The sequence below is a fragment of the Mesoplodon bidens genome (genome assembly GCF_964165515.1).
Source record: "Mesoplodon bidens genome assembly, chromosome: 16".
In the NCBI taxonomy this organism is placed as follows: domain Eukaryota; kingdom Metazoa; phylum Chordata; class Mammalia; order Artiodactyla; family Ziphiidae; genus Mesoplodon; species Mesoplodon bidens.
Genome location: NC_138173.1, coordinates 18,266,645 through 18,286,518, shown reverse-complemented (window position 1 = coordinate 18,286,518; position 19,874 = coordinate 18,266,645). Strand labels below are relative to the sequence as shown.

The 19,874-nt window shown below is 35.6% G+C and overlaps 1 protein-coding gene across 8 annotated transcripts in view; it reads left to right on the top strand.

The window, feature by feature from the left end:
- Nucleotides 1-19,874, top strand: part of STAU2 (staufen double-stranded RNA binding protein 2) — a 301,650-nt gene that overhangs the window by 130,918 nt on the left and 150,858 nt on the right. For all 8 annotated transcript variants that reach the window (XM_081258158.1, XM_081258157.1, XM_081258155.1 and 5 more), the window contains one exon: nucleotides 10,538-10,598. In XM_081258158.1, coding sequence (XP_081114284.1) covers nucleotides 10,538-10,598 — 61 coding nt within the window. The remainder of the gene's footprint in view (nucleotides 1-10,537; nucleotides 10,599-19,874) is intronic.

The window sequence follows — 19,874 nt, the reverse complement described above, 5'->3', positions numbered from 1 at the left end:
TAGGACAGACACTCTATAAACTAATTTTTCTATTTACTTTAAATTAAAGGTAAACTCAGAGGGTGTTTATTTTCTGCCAAGACTTGTGTTCATGGTCCCCTGTTTCTTCTGCAGCATGTAATGACATCATTAACACCTACCTCTGTTGCAAGAGAAGCTGAGAACCTTGAATTCAGGACTTGGCAGATAACTTGGCAGGAACTGGCTTCATTTCACTTCGTATTAAATTATCATTTTATCTATACATATGTATAAATTATTTTTATTAAACATTTTATTTGTATGAACATTCACAAAACAGGCATAATAATTATTTCTATCATAAACAATATGCTTTTTTCCATGCCATTTTCTCACATAAGGATTCTGTTTCAGGGATATTTTCAGTTTCTGAAGGAACACCTTTCTGAAGGTTAGAGTAGAAATGAAATCATCTATTAAAAAATATTCAGATATGCTTTTCTTTTTAAGACACTACGAATATCTAGGCAGTTATTTTGAGTGATTAAAAATTATTTGTCTGTGTGATATCACTGGAGATTTCAATTCTGTTTTTATAACCTGGCTAACGAATGCTTTTTCTTCTTTTAAAAGTATTTGTAACATGAAACCTAACATGTGTTCAAGTTTCTATAGTTCTTATATTGTGTATATGTTGTTTTAACTTAGTACATTTATATTGACTTAAAATTGATAGGTGATTTATAAAAATATGTCAAAATAAGTCTCATAGACATTTATTTGTAAGTTAAGTGAAAATAAAATAGAACAAAAAACTGGCATTAATTTCATTAATTTGAAAAACGTTTTTTGCTTACCCACTGTGTTATTAGTTAGGGTTCTCCAGAGGAGCAGAGCCCGACAGAGAGAGAGAGAGAGAGAGAGAGAGAGAGAGAGAGAGAGTGAGTGTGTGTGTGTGTGTGCGCGTGCGTGTGTGTATCACACGGAGATTTTTTTAAAGAATTGGCCCATGCAATTTTGGAGGCTTGGTTAGTCCAAAATTTGCTGGGGAGGCTGGCAGGCTGGAGACTCAGGAAGGAGCTTCAGAGTCCAGAGGCGATTGGCTAGAGAGCTGCCTCTCACTCCAGGGAAGGTCAGCCTTTTTCTAGGCAGGACTTCGAGGCCCACCCACATTATAGAGAGCCATTTGCTTTATTCAAAGTTCAGTGATTTAAATGTAAATCTCTTCCAAAAACACCCTCACAGAAACACCCAGAATAACATTTGACCAAATATCTGAGAACTGTAGCCCAGACAAGTTGACACATAAAATTAACCACCACCCCCACTAAATGCCAAACACTTAAAATTGAAGATAACGGGATGACTGGAATTTTGTCCCTGCACTCGAGAAACTGACCAGTAAGTGCTAGGGGTGAGGAGCTTTAATCATATAACAAAAATTCTAGTATAATTAAAATTCTAGATATGTGAAGATGAATCTGGAAAGTCAGGAATAGCTGAGACCACTGCTTTTATGTGAAGTAAAAGCTTTTGAATTATTAATTTGAGATTTGAACTTGAAAGTGACATGATCTGGTTTGCTTTCTTCAAAAGACAGTCCTGTAAGTAATGAGGTGAATGGATTTGGGCAGGACAGGACTGAAGGCAGGGAGGCCAGTGCTAGCAGGATTGTTCAGGTGAAAGATGCTGAGGGTCTGAACTAAGGCAGTGGTGGTAGAGAGGAGAGGGGAAAGACACCAGCAGTCCTTCTGAGGTGTACGTGGTGAGATCTCAGTAGCAGATAATGTGTGTGGGGGTACAGGAAGAAGGAGGAGGAAAGAATACCTGCAAAAGGGACAATAGAGAATGATTTTAAGGAGAAGGTGGCAGTCGTGTGCTGCAGAGATCAAATAAGAGAAGGAGTGAATATGATGATTTGTCAATAAGAAGATCTTTGGAGAATGTAGCAAAAGCAATTTTAAAAAAACCTATGAAAGCAGTTTTTTAAAAGTTGGCTTTTTTTAAAAAAAATAGCAAGATATGTACGTGATTAAAAGAATTTAAATAGCACAAAAGAGTAAACAGTGAAAAAAATGAAAAAAATGTCTCACTTCACCCTGAGACCCTCAGTCTCTTGGTCTCTCTAACTAAAAAGTTATCTCCCACAGTGAGTTAATATTTGTACATCGTGTAGAATAGTGTCTGAAATACAGTGAATCTTATGTAAGGATTTGATAAATAAAGATGAAATAAATATCCTTACAGAGATATTCTATGTGTATGCACTAACATACCCCCTTTAAAAATATTCAGATTTATCGAGTTGAGGTTCAATAAATTTCGACGTGTGTGTGTGTGTGTTTGTGTGTGTACATGCACTGACCACCACCACAATTAAGATTTATAACATTTCTGTTATCCCAAACAGTTCCTTAATGCCCATTTATAGTAAATGTCTTCCCCTTTCCTCAGCCCCTGCCAAGCACTGGTCTGATTTGTGTCTGTATAATTTAGCCTTTTCCAAAATGTTGTATAAATTGAATCGTACATTATGTAGCCTTTAGTGTCTGGCTTTTTTTTTTTTAATAAATTTATTTAGTTTATTTATTTATTTTTGGCTGCATTGGGTCTTCATTGCTGTGTGCGGGCTTTTTCTAGTTGCGGTAAGCCCCCTGCTACTCTTTGTTTTGGTGCACACACTTCTCATTGTGGTGGCTTCCCCTGTTGCGGAGCACGGGCTCTAGGCATGAGGGCTTCGGTAGTTGTGGCTCGTGGGATCTAGAGCGCAGGCTCAGTAGTTGAGGCCCATGGGCTTAGTTGCTCTGTGGCATGTGGGATCTTCCTGGACCAGGGATCGAATCCGTGTCCCCTGCAATAGCAGGCAATTCTTAACCACTGTGCCACTAGGGAAGCCCCGTGTCTGGCTTCTTATTGCTGAGATTCATGCACGTTGTTGCATTTATTATTCATTTGTTCTGTTTTATTGTTTGTCACTGTTTTATTCTTCACCAACATTTAGGTTGTTTGTAGTTTGAGGCTATTATAAATAAAGTGGTTACAAACATTCATGTAAAAATCTTTATTGTACATATTCTCTAGTATATCCTATAGGTACACAGTTAAATAATGAGTACCGTGTCACTTCACAAGAAACTGAAGATGTTTTCCAGAGAGGCTGTACCATTTTGCATTTCCACAAGCAATGTTTGAGATTTCCAATTACTCCACATCTTTTCCCGCTCTTGTTACTGTCATTTAGCTTTGATCATGCTGGTAGGTGTATAACATTATCTCTTTGGATTTTAAATTTTCCCTAATTAATAATGCTGAGTAGTTTATCATGTGTTTATTTACCATTCATATGTCTTCCATGAAGTATTTGTTCAAAATTTTTGTCTTTTAAAAAACTGGATGGTTTGCTTCCTTATTGGGTTGTAAAAGTTCTTTATATATTTTGTGTGCCAGTCCTCTATCAGATGAAGGACTCCCCTCTCCTCCCTTCCTGCCTTCTCTCCTTTTTTTATGTACGTTCAGGCACCACATTTGTTTAAAAGATGAGTGTTTTTTCCATTGAATTCCTTAGCACCGTTGTTGAAAATCAATTGACCACATATGTATGGGTCTGTTTCTAGATTCTCTATTCTGTTCCATTAATCTGTATGTCTATTCTTTAGCTATTACAACTGTATATAGAGTGTAGCTTGTTTGCTACGGTTTCAAATCAGATAAAGAACTCCATCTTTGTTCTGCTTTTTAAAAATCTTTTTGGCTAATCTAGAGTCTCTTTGTATTTTCATAATAAACTGTAGAGTCAATTTCTACCAAACCATATCCAGTTGGGATTTTTCTTTGGGGTTGTGTTGACTATATAGATCAGTTTTGCATAAATTGATATCTTAAGAATATTGAGCCTTCCAGCCCATGAACAAGATCTAGCTCCCTGTTTATTTAGGTTTTTGGAAATAGATCCCAGCAGTGTTTTGTACTTTTTCATAGAAATATCTTGTACATTTTTAATGTTTATCCCTAAGCATTTCATGTTTGTGGATGCTATTGTTAATGGTATTGGTTTTTAATTTTAATTTCCAATTCTTCTTTTCTAGCATATAGAAATACAATTGTCTTTTATATATTGACCTTGTATCCTATGACCTTGCTAAACTGACTTATCAGTTAGATTAGCTTATTTTATAGATTTTTTTGTGATTTTCTGCATTGATGATGTGTCATTTGTGAATAAAGACAGTTTTTTTTTCTTTCTAATCTGTATGCTTTTTATTTGTCTTGCTTTATTGCCCTGAGTAGAACATCCAGAACAGTGTTGAATAGAAGTGATTGATTGTTGAATAGGAAAGCAGATATCTTTACCTTGTTTCTGATCTTACGAAGAAATCATTGTCTTTCATCAATATATACTGTGATGCTTGTAGGCTTTTTTTTTTTTTTTTTGGTGGTACGCGGGCCTCTCACTGTTGTGGCCTCTCCTGTTGCGGAGCACAGGCTCCAGACACGCAGGCTCAGCAGCCATGGCTCACGGGCCTAGCCGCTCTGCGGCATGTGGGATCTTCCCGGACCGGGGCACAAACCCATGTCCCCTGCATCATCAGGCAGACTCTCAACCACTGCGCCACCAGGGAAGCCCCTGTAGGCTTTTTATATATGCTCTATATCAGGCTGATGGTTCCTTGTATTCTTGCATTATTGAGAAGTTTTTTTTCCCCTTAATTATCAGTGAATGTTGAACTTTGCCAAATGCTTTCTCTGCATCTGTTGGGATACTCATATGACTTTTCTGTTTAGTTTGTGGATATGGTGAATTTTTTTATTGTTGGATTTTTTAAAATTTATGTGATACAGGTTTCCCCCACTATCTGAAAGTATAGCATTCCTATGAAACATTTTGTAAGCCAGAATGGCCTAAAATGAGGAAGTGTTTACCTTAGGACACATCTTGGTAACGGATGCACAACATAAATCCAGATAAAGCACAGATCTTCAGACGCAGTTCAAAGCTATGGCGGCTGGATGCTGAGATGCTGAATGAAGTTGCCGCTCTTGGTGTGCACTGCCTCAGTGATGGTTACCTGCAAAATAAATGCTGAATAGTAGTTTTGGTTTGTCATAAAAGTGAAAACCCTCTTTGGATTTCTTTTGGTCAGCAATAACAGGTACTAGTGCAGGTCTTTCATTAAAGCAAATGGCATAAAGTAAACTTTCAAAAGGTGGGGGATAGCTATATATACATACATAGCAAAGATTACCGCTTTAACCATTTTTAGGTGTACATTTCAGTGGCATTAAGTACAATTGCAGTGTTGCGCAACTCTCACCACTATCCACTGCCAGAAAGTTTTCATCATCCCAAGTAGAAACACTGGTTTTAGTATCACTGTCAGGGTAGTGCTGGCCTCCTATAGTGAGTTTGGAAGTATCTCCTCCTCTTTTATCGTCTCAAAGAGTTTGGTATTCTTTCTTCCTTAATTGTTGGGTAGAATTTACCAGTGGAGCTATCTGGGTTTAGAATTTTTTCTGTAGGAAGGTTTTAAGTATAAATTGAGCTTAAAAAATAGATATAAAACTACTCAGATTATCTACTTCTGCTTGAGTGAGCTTTGGCAGTTCGAATCTTTCAAGGAATTTGTCCATTTCATCTAAGTTGAGTTTAATGGTATATAAAATTGTTCATAACACTGCCTTATCATTCTTTTAATGGCTACAGCATCTGTAGTGGTACTTTCGCTCTCATTTCTGATATTGATAATTTGTTTCTCCTCTTTCTTTCCCCTGACCAGTCTGGCTAGGAGTGTATCAGTTATTTTTATCCTTTTCAAACAACCAGGTTATGGTTTCATTGGTTTTTCTCTATTTTTCTATTTTCAATTTTATTGATTTCTGCTCTTTATTTTATCCTTCCTTCACTTGCTTTGGATTTAGTGTTCCATTCTTTTTCTCGTTTTGTAAGCTAGAAGCTTAGACTGTGGATCTGAGAACTTCCTTCTTTTCTAATATAAGAATTTAATGATATGTATTTCTCTTTAAGCACTGGTTTAGCACTGTCCCACAGATTTTGACTAGTTGAGTTTTTATTTTTATTCATTTCAAAATTTGTTCTAGTTTCCCTTTGATTTCTTCTTTCAAGTCCTGTGTCTCTTCTGATTTTCTGTTTACTTCTTCTATCAAGTGTTAATGTCTCCAGCTAGAAATTTGGATTTATCTACTTTCAGTTTTATCAATTTTGTTTTATGTACTTTGAAGCTATGTTGTTACATACATAAACCTTTGGATTGTTATGCCTTTATGATGACTTGCCCACTTTATTATTATGTGATTTTTTTTCTCTCCCTGGTAATATTCCTTGTTCTGAATTCTTCTTTGTCTGATGTTAATATAGTCACTCCAGTTTTATTTTGATTAGTGTTTGTGTGGGATATTTTCCCCCCATCATTTTACTTTTAGCCTATCTGTGTCTTTATGTTTAAATTGGTTTCTTTTAGAAAGCATATAATAGGGTCTTGCTTTTTAAAATATAATTTGACAATCTCTGCCTTTTAGTTGGGGGTGATCAGACCATTTGTACTTATTATAGCTGTTGATGTGGTTGGATTTAAATCTACCATCTTATTAGTTATTTCTGTTCCTTCCATTTACTCTTTGTTCACTATTTTTCTCTTTCACCTTCGATGTGGTCATACATTTTACTTCTCTCTATATAGTATAAAACCCACAGTTTGTTGTTACTAATTTTGCTTTATATAGTCAATCTTTTTATGTGGTTAAAATCAGGAAAAGTATCTTATATTTAGTTTCACTTTTTTACCATTTTCAGAATTCTTCATTCATTTGTAAAAATCTAAATTTCTTTCTGGTATTATACTCTTGCTTGTAGAACTTCCTTTAATACTACTTGTATTAGCAGGTCTGCTGGCAGTGATTTCTGTCAGCTTTTGTTTGATGAGAAATTTGTTATTTCATCTTCATTTTAAAAGTTATTTTTGTCTGGGTACGGCATTCTGGGTTTTTGTGTTTCTTTCAGCACTTTAAAAGATCTTGTTCCACTGTCTTCTGACTTGCATAGTTTTTTTTTTAATGTGACATCTGTTGTAATTCTTATCTGCCTTTTTTTTCCCCTCTTGATGTGCTTTTTTTTCCCCTCTGAAGGCCTTCAAAATTTTCCTTTTTCATTAGTTCTCAGCAGTTTGACTCTGATGTGTCTAAATTTGATTCTTTCCTTTCTTCCTTCTTCTCTTCTCCCCTCTTCTCCCTCCTTCCTCTTTCGTTTCTCCCTTTTGCCTCCTTTTCTTCCTCTTCCTCTTTCCTTTCCCCTTTTTGTATTTTTCCTGCTTCGTGGTCTCTGAACACATTGGATCTAGGATTTGTTGTCATTCAGTTATTTTGTCAAATTCTCAAGTATCATCTTTTAAAATATTTCTTCTTCCTTGTTTTCTCTCTCCTTGGGAGTTTACAGTTACACATTTGTTAGCCCATTGGTATTGTCTTAATAGATCCAGAATCTGCTGTTCCTTTTTATTTTTCACTCCTTTTTTTTCCTGTTTCTCAGTTTGAGTAATTTCTATTGATTTATCTACAGTATTACTGATTATTCTCCAGCTATGTTCATCTGTTAATAATGACATCAATATTAATTTTCTTCTGTGGTATTTATCTCCCTGGGATTTCTATCTGCTTTTGTTCTATAATTTCTGTTTTTCTCCTGAAATTCTCCAAATGTTCATGCATGTTGTTTGCCTTTTACATTAGATCTTTTAACTTATTAATCATAGGGATTATAAAATTTATTTCTTAGAGTTCTAGCATCTGGGTCATCTCTGGGTCCTGTTTTGTTGACTTCTCCCCCTTTTGACAAAGGGTTATTTCTTTTTGCAGTTTTGGGTGTCTCATAATGTTTGAATGAATGTTGGACATTGTGTATTGAGAAACATTAGAGGCTGAGTTAAATAGCATTTATGTTGAGAAATAGGCACATCTCTTCTTCTGTCAGACTGTTACTATGGAAGCTCTAGTAGCTTCTTGATAGAGGATACATGGGGAGTAAATTTTTTTGAGATCTTATAGGTCTGATACATCTTTATGTTTCCCACACAGTTGATAGTTTTTCTGAGACATAATTCTAAATTAGAACTACTTTTTTCACAGAGTTTTGAAGGCATTGCACCAATGTTTTCTACCTCTCAGCATTACTGTTGAAACATCAAAGCCTTCTGATTCTTCAGCCTGTTATGAAACCTTTATGTTTCGTCTCCCTCTTGATGCTTTTCTAACTTCTTTTCTCAGGAGTTTGGAAAATTCATGGGTGATTGACTTGATTTGTATATTCTTTTATAAATATTGTTAGGTGTTTGGGTTTCAGTCCAGAAATTTATATACTTTAAAAGTGGAAAACTTCTTATATTTTTTCTTTGATAATTTCTTTCCTTCCATTGTTGCTAATGTTTGTTTCTAGGTTACCTGTTAGTCTAATGGATGATCTTGATTCTTTCTTTATTTTCTACTTCAATTTTGTCTTCCAGTCCTTCTTTGAAATATTTTGCTTCAGCTATTGTATTTTTTATTTCCCAGAGCTCTTTCTCATTCTCAGAATATTCCTCTTTATAACCTCCTGTTCTTGTTTAATGGGTGTAATATTTCTCTCTCTTTCTTTCTCTCTGAGAACTTTTTTTTTAAACCTTTTTTTTTTTTTTTTGAAGTTTTATTCAGTTCCCTGTGTTGTCCTCACCATCCTTGTGGATTGGTAGGCTGGGTGTTGTCTTCTGAGGCCCAGTGAGGAAGGGAGCTGGGGAACCTTATCTTCTAGAATGTAAGGATGTAGCTTTGGACTCCATCTCCTTATTTGCAGTGTGGCGTATAGATCCATCCCATCCTCAGCTGTACCTGGTGTCCAGAGTCTCTCTGTTTTAGGCCTTTCTGAAGAGGAAACCTTTTAGGAAATCTGTCTCCTTGGGGTCAAAGAGGTAACCTGGAAGTCTCATAGCATTTTGAAAGACCTTCAAACAATCTTTCTGTTTTCAGGCTCTTCCAGGATTCATCTTTAGAAGTACCAGGTGTGCTTCTGATTCCCGAGGCTTTCTGGGGTCCTGGAGCACAAACTGATTTACTCTTTGTTAGCTCTTTGCTGGCTTCTTGCTCTGCAGGTGAGGTTTCAGCCAGCTCACATCTGCGAAGTTAGTTGCAACTAATCTGCTTTCCAGGTTACCAACTTGGACTTACCTCTTCTGCTGTTGATTCCTTTCATATTCTGGGGAGGGTAGGGGCCGAGGGAAAGAGAGAGAGTTTATGGATTATTGGATTATCAATTCAGAGTTGTTTGGGGAGAGAGAAGAGATTATGCTTTGTGGTCACTGTGTCATGTTTAAGCAGAAACCTCACAAGAGCAGTTTCATTAGAGTGTTGGGGTAGAAATCAGAGAGCAGCAGGCTTGGGAGTCAGTTGAAGGTGAAAAATTAGGCTTAGGGAATAAAATCTAATATTTAAGTAACTTTGGTTATTAGTAGAAGGAGAGAAAAGGAGAAATGAAGTGCTAAATGTATTATTACCAACTTCAGCTGAGCACTCAAGTGCCTGAGGATCTGTATTCTTCTAATCAGCCAGCTCTTTCTTCCCCTGAAGTGACTTATTCCTTGCTGTGTACACTTTCCTCGGATTTATAACCCCCTCCGTCAGCTCTCCTCTCATTCTGTGATCCTGTTTTGTGCTTCACAGAGAACTTGTGAGTGGGAGTCTCCTCAGGCCTTCCCGTCCATGTGTATCTGCATTTAACACACGTTTTCTCCTCCGTCCTTTCACAGTTGTACACTATTTGCTGGAAATGTAGTTTGTGTTTATATATGGATTTAATTTGTCCATTTGATCTTTGACATCTGATAACATAAATACTGCTTATAATAGGAAATAGGCCTTTTCCCCTCCTGGAGTACTTAACACCAGCTCCACAAAAAGAGAATGTAACCAGTTAAAGTCACTTATAATGTGATTAAAATACTTACTACTTCAAAATATCTGAGCTCAGAATGTATTTTACACTACACATTGACCAAATCATTTGGGAAATGCCAGGATATTCCAGATTTCACTTAAAGTTAGGGTTTAGTTTTCAATTTTTTTGCACGTCATTAGCAATATTCAGCGACCCTTGTCAGGACTTTTCCAGAACAGACATAGTAATATTTCTATTGTTAATTTGACTTCAGAAGTGATAAAGAAGCCCTTTTAGTCACTTTAGCACTTGTGATGATTATTGTCTACTGTTTGAAAAAGAATTATTTACTTCTTCACCACCTTGGTAGAGCCCATGTTGTATAAATATAATACATATACTAAATATGGGGCTTTATTGATGACTTAAATTATAAGTTTAAATAAACAGATAAAAGCAGGAGACATAAGAAACAAATTCGAATGTAGAAAAGGGGTAGATGGTACTGTTCATGTTAGTTATTCTTGTGTCCATGGTTCTGGGGTCAGAGGTGGAGAGAATGAGCAGAATAACCTTTGCCCTTGCTTAATTGATTAGTCAACTTTTTTCTTTTTGAATTTGAGTCTCTTTCCCAGGACTTAAACAGTTGGTTTAATTTTTCAGACAGGGGAAAACAAAGGATGGAGTGGTCCAAAGGCTGGGTTTCCTGAACCAACAAATAACAGTAAGTTTCTATTTTTATATTAACTACACTTGGTGTTCATCAGTGGTTCAGTGACTTGTCCCTCATTGGGTATTTACTGGGTCTGTTTGGACCTGAGATGAGACGTTAAGTGTTATGAGGGATGCATGGAAGTTGTGGTGTTTGCTTTCCTGGAACTGACAGAAGACACAGGTACTCATATCTTTAACATGGTTAAGTCATTGCAGACGGAGTACTATTTTATCCATAAAGCAGTGATGTTCTTTTTTTATAAGTTGTTTTTTTGTGACATTATTATAATAGAAAAGAATCAAGAAAGAAAAACAATTATCTATCAGCCCATTATAACCCAACATCAACTGTTTTCACAGTTCTACTTTTTAGGTACACACACACACACACACACACATTTTTACATAGTTATAATATAGACAAAAGTTTGTACTGGGTTTCATTTAACATTGTAATACCCACATTTTTCAGGTCATGCTGAGTCATTAGAATTTTTGATATTTTATTAAAGTCACTAATTGAAATATCAGAAATGTAAGAATAAAATTGCTCACAATTTTATTCCAAATATAGTATATCAGACATTTAAAAATCCACTTCAGGTTATTTCTTTTTTCAAAGGTACATGATCAAGCGGTTATGCACTGGAAGCATAGATATTTTGCTTAATTTCCTCCCCACCTTTCCCAAAAAGCATCTGTTGTCACTGAAGTGACTATTTTACTGTAAATCAGTAAAACAACACAGCCAGCCAGTGAAGACCCCATCGAAGTGAAGTCAGATCTCTCTCACTTCTAACCCTAGTTCTCTTCTTCATAACCTTCAGAAGCTGAATTAGCTTAAATATGTAAATTGTCATAATGAAGAGAGTATTCTTTCATGTTAGCAGCTCATCTCTTGATGTATAATGAAATTTGTAACAAACTCTTATCAAAGCATGCTTATGAGAATTGAATTCTTGGATCATCAAAACTAGCCTCTTGGAAAGTCTATTTCAGTGAGGTAATAGTATTCATGAGTTACTTTCTGGGAATAATTTAAATAATGTAATATGACTCTGGGCCTTTTGTCTCTGTATGTAAGGATGATGAATGTGATAGGCTTAGCACATTGCCCAAAGAAAAAATGGAATCAGTTCAGGATTCTCAGAGAGTTTGTTTTTAATTCCTTTGATGTTTGAATATATACGATTATAATTACTTGGTCAAGGAATGTAAGAAACATTCAGTTGATTTCAGTTTTATGTAAAGTACTTAGCACAGTATCTCTTTCTTAGTAAGCACATAATGAATGTTAATTTCCTTCCATGCCTTCTCTCGTTTTTTAAATAAAAATTCTATAATTCAGTGTAAGCTTGCCAAAAATTCCATTCTTATACTTTTTATCTGTCAGAGTTTTTGCATGTACATGTGAACCAAAGAATATATATGGTTTATATTTGAATAGTTACTTTTGGCATTAGATATTTTTTCAAAGAACATAAACATTATGTATTTGAATATGGAAGTCAGATAGTTGTTAACTTGATAGTTTTAACATGAAAGCATATTGTAGATAGCCTGCAAACTCCCATCATTAAACAGTGATATTTTGACCCTCATCTTTATGTCTGTTGATTTTTTTCATAATTTGCTAAGGGATTTGGAACTCCTTTGCAAGTAGGGGAAGAAATATCACAAAGAGGCCAGTGAGTTTCAGTAATGAGAAACGTGTAAGATTGCATAAAAGATTTGCTTTAAACGTAATGTTAGAAGTGATAAAGCTATTTGAAGCCCCCTCAAAATTTAACCAAACTGTTAACACTTTAGGACTTCCTCTGGTCTACAGTGGAGTAGTTCAAATTGAAAATTTGAAAGAAGGATGATCCGTCACCCCTTCCCAGTGTGAGGAGGTGAGAAAGCTGATACAAGGTTCTTCTGTGAGTGGCCTGCAGGTTACCACAGACAATGAGGGCAGCCCAGCTCTGAAAATTAACTGTTTCTCTTCCCCAGCGCTAGTTCTCTCTAGTGGAGCCCCCAGGTCCTCTGGAGCCAGCTCATAGCTACTTAAATACAACGTTAGGAAAAAGTTGGTTGCTATGATGACTCCATTACCTAAAAAATAATTTGAAGTCATATATTATGATAACATTTAGGTTAAATTCTCTTCTACTTAATCAATTCCTTAAGTTTGAAATTCTGCCCTAGGTGGTTCCTGTCCTGTGGATAATACCTGTGTTAGTGTTTTGCAGGCAGGGGATAGAGCAGGGGTCTCAGTATGGCACATGTGGGAAGACAGGAATTTGAGAGACTGCCAGAGCTGCCTGCCTCACTGCCATATTGTCTGACCTTGAGCAACTCAGTTTACATCTTATTTTTCAATGTGCTCTGTTAAGAGTTACACATCAATTTATAGTGTTGAGTATCTTTAATTTTCTAGCATTTGTAAAATGATTAATCATCCTTGAATAACATATGAAAAGGTAACATATTACTTTGTAGAAAACAGAATGTCATCATAAAGTGACTCTCTTCATTTGTTTTTGATTAAACTACGTTACTTCACAAATTGTAGTTAAAAAGAACAAATTTTTAGCCAACAATTATTTGGATAAATATTATGAAATTAACTTGGAACCACAGTGTACAAAAATTAAAAGAAGAGGACTTCCCTGGTGGCACAGTGGATAAGAATCCGCCTGCCAGTGCAGGGGACACAGGTTTGATCCCTGGTCTGGGAAGATCCCACATGCCGCGGAGCAACTAAGCCCGTGTGCCACAACTACTGAGCCTGCGCTCTAGAGCCCATGAGCCGCAACTGCTGAGACCGCGTGCCACAACTACTGAGTCCGTGTGCTGCAGCTACTGAAGCCCACGTGCCTAAAGCCCGTGCTCTGCAACAAGAGAAGACATCGCAATGCGTAGCCCATGCACTGCAACGAAGAGTAGCCCCCACTCACCACACCTAGAGAAAGCCCGCGTGCAGCAATGAAGACCCAACGCAGCCAAAAATTTAAAAAAATTTATATCTTCAAAAAAAAATTAAAAGAAGAGAATACAGGATTGGAAAGGGGAAAGAAGACAATTTTAACCTGGCACAGCTAGCACCTAACTGTAAGTAGACAAAAAAAGTTAATGTACATGTGCATTTAATTTTTGAAGTGGAAGATATTTTTAAAAAGATTACAGTCATAAGAAACTGCTAACAGTTACAACAAAAAAATAGTTTAAATGGTTTTGCAAGTGATTGTGATTTCAGAGCCTGGTTCCTGGCTTGATTGCCTGCAGATTTAAAACATGGACCTAATTTTTGCATGCTTCACAAGCCTTTCCTCATTGCACTGAATTGCAGAATGTAGACTATTCTCAGTGTATTTTCACCCTGTGAATCACTGTCATAGTCATGTTGAAGTGCAAGAACACATAACTCTTTAATGTGAGGTTTGTGTTAAATTTAGCATGGGGCAATTTTATGCTTGGCACACACATAAGAAGCTAGATTTTTACAGATGAATGACTAACAAGTTTTTTAAAAGATCATGCATTTTAAAGACTTACTGACGGCTCATGGAAAACTTTGTAAAATTTTTAGATACAGTTCAGTTGATAAAATCTTTTTTTTTTTTGTATTCACATTCCATGTTTCTTATTAACACAGGGTTTTACTTAAAAGCAGGTTCATTGTTTCTTAAAGGTAAACTCTAGCTTAATTCGAAATTGGACTAAGCTCAAAGGCATTCACTGGTATGTGCCGAATCCACCCACTAAAAGATTGTTCGGAGGCATTTTTCACATAAATATTTTTCCGTTAACCTTTTAAAAAGTTTTATTTAGCCCCTGTGAAATACGCTGGCTCTTCTAAGGCTCATTAGAGATGACCCAAGACAAATACTTTTGGGATGGGAAAGAATTCTTAATAACCTTTTCAGTATTGAAGTTGACTTATCAAAATTTTGGTCACTTTTGTGTTATAGCCATGTATTATTAAACTCTGTACATCCTGAAACCAGGAGGATAAACCATCCTGGTGACATGACATCAGAGAGATTGCATGCTTGTTTCCCCTATGCTGTGTGCTGTATTTAGAACCTCTACATTTTGGAGTGGGGCGGGTGGGTGAGAATAGATTAATAGATTCTTTAAGTGTTTTGGGAGAATTCCCTGAACAGTTCCCTTTTGGGGCTCCCATAGCAGAAGCCACTTCGTAATGAGACAGTTAAATTAGTTGGAGCCAATAAGATTTAAATACAGAGCCAAATGATTCAACTTAATTATTTATTTAGACATATAAATACTATGTTGGAAATCTAAGAGTGTAGCTGACTTGTAGCAATCTATTTTATTTTTTCTTCTTCCAGTTTCATTGAGACATAATTGACATATAGCACTGTATAAGTTTAAGATGTACAGGCATAATGATTTGACTTACATCATGAAATGATTATCACAGTAATTTTAGTGAACATCTGTCGTCTCATACAACATTAAACAAGTAGAAAAAAATATTTTTCCTTATGATGAGAAATCCTAATATTTGCTCTCTCATCAACTTTCATCTGTAACATCCAGCAGTGTTAATGCTATGTATCATATTGCACATTACATCCCTAGTACTTATAACTGGAAGTTTGTACCTTTTGACTGCCTTCACCCAGTTCCCCCTTCCTTACCTCCCACCTCTAGTAGCCACATATCTGATCTCTTTTTCTATGAGTTTGTTTGTTTTTGAAGTATAATTGACCTACAACACTGTGTTAGTTCCTGTTACACAACATAGTCATTAAATATTTCTATAAATTTCAAACTGAGCACTACAGTAAGTCTAGTTATAATTTCACCATACAGAGATATTACATAGTTATTGATTATATTCCCCACGCTGTACATTTCATACCCATGACACATTTATTTTGCAACTGGAAGTCTGTACCATCCTAATCTCCCTCATTTATTTCTTTCCTCCCAACCCCCTCTAGCAACTACCTGTTGGTTCTCTGTATCTATAACTCTTTTGTTTTGTTATGTTTGTTCATTTGTTTTGTCTTTAACTTCCACATATAAGTGAAGTCATACAGTATTTGTCGTTGTCTGTCTGGTTTGTTTCACTTAGCATAATACCCTCTAAGTTCGTCCGTGTTGTTGAAAATGGGAAGATTTCATTGTTTTTTAGGGCTGAGTAATATTCCATTGTATGTATCAAGGCAATCTGTGGATTCAGTGCAATTCAGTACAATGAAGAAAGCCTGGGAAGCATGCAAAAATTAGGTCCACGTTTTAAATTTGCAGGCAGTCAAGTCGTCAGGAACCAGGCTCTGCAATCACAGTCACTTACAAAACCATTTAAACTGTTTTTTAGTTGTAACTGTTAGCAGTTTCTTATGACTGTAATATTTTAAAAAATATCTTCCACTTCAAAAATTAAATGCACATATACTTTAACTTTTTTTGTCTACTTACAGTTAGGTGCTAGCTGTGCCAGGTTAAATTGTCCTCAGGGTACAAAATTCTGTTGCTTTTCTGTACACTAACAATGAACTGTCACAAAAAGAAATTGAAAAAACAATCCCATTTACAGTTGCATCAAAGAAAATAAAATACCTAGGAATAAATCTAACCAAGGAGGTAAAAGACCTGTGCTCGGAAAACTGTAAGACATTGGTGAACATAAGTTTTTTTCTAATTAGTGTTTTCATTTTCCTCAGATAAATACCGAGGAGTGGAATTGCTGCATCATAGTTCTGTTTTTAATTTTTTGAGGAATCTCCATACTGTTTTCCATAGTGGCTGCACCAATTTATATTCCCACCAGCAGTGCATAATAGTTCTCTTTTCTCCACATCCTTGCCAACACTTGTTATTTGTTGTCTTTTTTAAAAAATTGAAGTATAGTTGATGTACAATATTATATAAGTTTCAGGTGTATTTAAAGGTTATATTCCATTTATAGTTATTATAAAATACTGACTGTATTCTGTGTTGTACAGTATATCCTTGTAGCTTATTTATTTATTATACATAGTAGTTTTTACCTCTCAATCCCCTACCCTTTTCTTGCCTCTCCCCTTCTTCCTCTCCCCATTGGTAAGCACTAGTTTGTTCTCTACATCTGTGAGTCTGTTTATTTTTGCTGTATTCACTAGTTTATTTTATTTTTATAGATTCCACATGTAAGTGATATCGTACAGTATTTGTGTTTCTCTGTCTGATTCATTTCACTTAGCATAATACCCTCCAAGTCCATCCACATTGTTGCAAATGGCAAAATTTTGTTGTTTTTTTATAGCTGAGTAGTGTTCCATTGTACGTATATACCACATCTTCTTTATCCATTCACCTATTAATGGACACTTAGATTACTTCCATATCTTGACAGTTATAAACAGTGCTGCTGTGAACATTAGGGTGCATGTATCTTTTCAAATTAGTGTTCTCACTTTTTTCAGATAAATCCCCAGGAGTGAAATTCTGGATCATATGGTAGCTCTATTTTTAGTTTTTTTGAGAAACCTCCATACGGTTTTCCATAGTGGCTGCAACAATTTACATTCCCACCATCAGTGCAGGAGGGTTCCCTTTTCTCCACACCCTCAGCAACATTTGTTATTTGTGGTCTTTTTGATGATAGTCATTCTGATAGGTGTAAGGTGATACCTCATTGTGTTTTTAATTTGCATTTTTCTGATGATTAGCAATGTTGAGCATCTTTTCATGTGGCTATTGTCCATCTGTATGTCTTCTTTGGAAAAATGTCTATTCAGGTCTTCTGCCCATTTTTTAATGGGGTTTATTTTTTGATGTTGAGTTGTATGAGCTGTTTATATACTTTGGATATTAACCCCTGATTGGTCATATCATTTTCAAATATTTTCTCCCATTCCATAGGTTGTATTTTCATTTTGTCAATGGTTTCCTTCACTGTGCAAAAGCTTTTAAGTTTAGTCAGATCCCATTTGTTTATTTTTGCTTTTATTTCCTTTGCTTTAGGAGACAGATCCAAAAATATGTTGCTACAATTTATGTCAAAGAGTATTCCACCTATGTTTTCTTCTAGGAGTTTTATGGTTTCCATTCTTACATTTAAGTCTTTAGTTCATTTGAGTTTATTTTTGTATATGGTGTTAGAGAATGTTCTGATTTCATTCTTTTACATGTAGGTGTCCAGTTTTCCCAGCACCACTTATTGAAGAGACTTTCTTTTCTCCATTGTATATTCTTGTCTCCTTTGTCATAGATTAATTGACCAGAAGTATATGGGTTTATTTCTGGGCTCTCTATTCTGTTCCATTGGTCTTTGTTTCTGCTTTTGTGCTAGTACCACCATACTGTTTTGATTAGTGTAGCTTTGTAATATAGTTTTAAATTAGGGAGCATGTTCTTTGTTCTTCTTTGTCAAGGTTGTTTTAGCTATTCAGGGTCTTTTGTGTTTCCATACAGATTTTAGAGTTATTTGTTCTAGTTCTGTGAAAAATGCCATTGGCACTTGGATAGGGATTTCACTGGATCTGTAGATTGCCTTGGGTAGTATGGTCATTTTAACAATATTAATTCTTCCAATCCATGAACATGTATATCTTTCCATCTGTGTTGTCGTCTGTTTCTTTCATCAGTGTCTTACAGTTTTCTGAGTATGGTATTTTACCTTCTTAGTTTAGATTTATTCCATTGGTATTTCAATAGGGGAATGAGAGACGGTGTTAAGCTTGCTTTTGTTTTAGGCATACCAGTTGAGTTTGTAGTTAAGGGCCCATTCATTTAAGGAAAAATAATCTAAAACTAGAAGGAAAGTCTTTAATCAGACTTTAAAATTTATTTATTTATTTATTTATTTATTTATTTATTTATTTAGGTTGCGTCGGGGCTTAGTTGCAGGCACACGGGCTCTTCATTGTGGCACTCAGGCTTCTCTCTAGTTGTGGCGCGTGGGCTCCAGAGCACGTGGGCTCTGTAGTTTGCAGCATGCGGACTCTCTAGTTGATGTGCACGAGCTCAGTAGTTGTGGCGCACGGGCTTAGTTACCCCGTGGCATGTGGGATCTTAGTTCCCTGACCAGGGATTGAATCTGTGTCCCCTGCATTGCAAGGCGGATTCTTTACCACTGGACCACCAGGGAAGTCCCTGTAATCAGATTAACACAGTGTATCTTTGTGAAATATTCTCAGGAAAGATTGAATGAATTTAAAAATTTTCATGATTTAAAAAACTTGTTTGACTTACATTTTTACATACAAAAAGATTTCAGATATATGTTTTTTAAAAAATGAAACCATATGAACCATTTTAGGATACATTTATTGATTGCAGTATGAGAGTGTTTTTAAGCATAAGAGCAAAGGATGAAATCGTAACTTAAAAAGAGATGGATTTAGATACATAAAAACTAAAAATGAATTCAGGGAACAGCATAAGAAAATAAAAAGGCAAATGACAAACAGAAAGCATAACTTGCAGCATATGTAAGCACCAGGTTAAATATACCCAAAGGACACCTACAGGTTAAGTAACTTCCCAATAGAAAAATGGCGGAAGGACTTAGGGAGTCATTTAAAAAAACCCAGACATTAAATAATGAAAACTGTTCAGCAATCAGGAAAGTCCAGATTAGAAATAAATGTTATATAATTTCGCATCTATATAATTGACAAGAATTTAAAAATGATGATTCTAGCCATTGAAGAAACAGGTACTCACTTACTGCTGAGAAGATTGTGAATTAGCACTGCCTTTCTGAAGAAACAAGAATACAAAGCTTAGGCCCATTTTTTTCTAAAGCTTAACTAAAAGATATGGAATAAGAGAATGTTTTTTCCATAATAAACATACACAGGTTTATAATCATAAAAAATTGAAGTATTTTTAAAACTCTGACAGATACACAAACTTTGGCCTGAATTGCACAATCTGGCTGAATTTAAACAAATGGTATATATTAAACAGCTATGGAGGTAGTTACTGAATACCTAAGTCCACTTGGGGAGACTTTTATGACTTTTTTTAAGAGGAGAAAATGAGTAGTTTTCTAAAGTTTGAGTGAAATTTCAGTTTCTGAAATTTGTTTTGGAAATCTGAAATATGTGCTCCTTATTCTCAGAGCCCTGCGGGGATCAAAGGTGTTTAAAACTCATATTCTTATAACCAAAACAGAGCAGAACAGTGACACACAGATGAAAGTCTCCCAGAGACTGAAAGTTGAAGTATTAAGAACTACTAAATTATTTTCTCTGTTATCAAAGAAATTCTACAATAAACATAGGATAAAATAAGGGTAATTCTTGTAAGTACTCATTCATCAGCTTCTCTAGAAAGATGG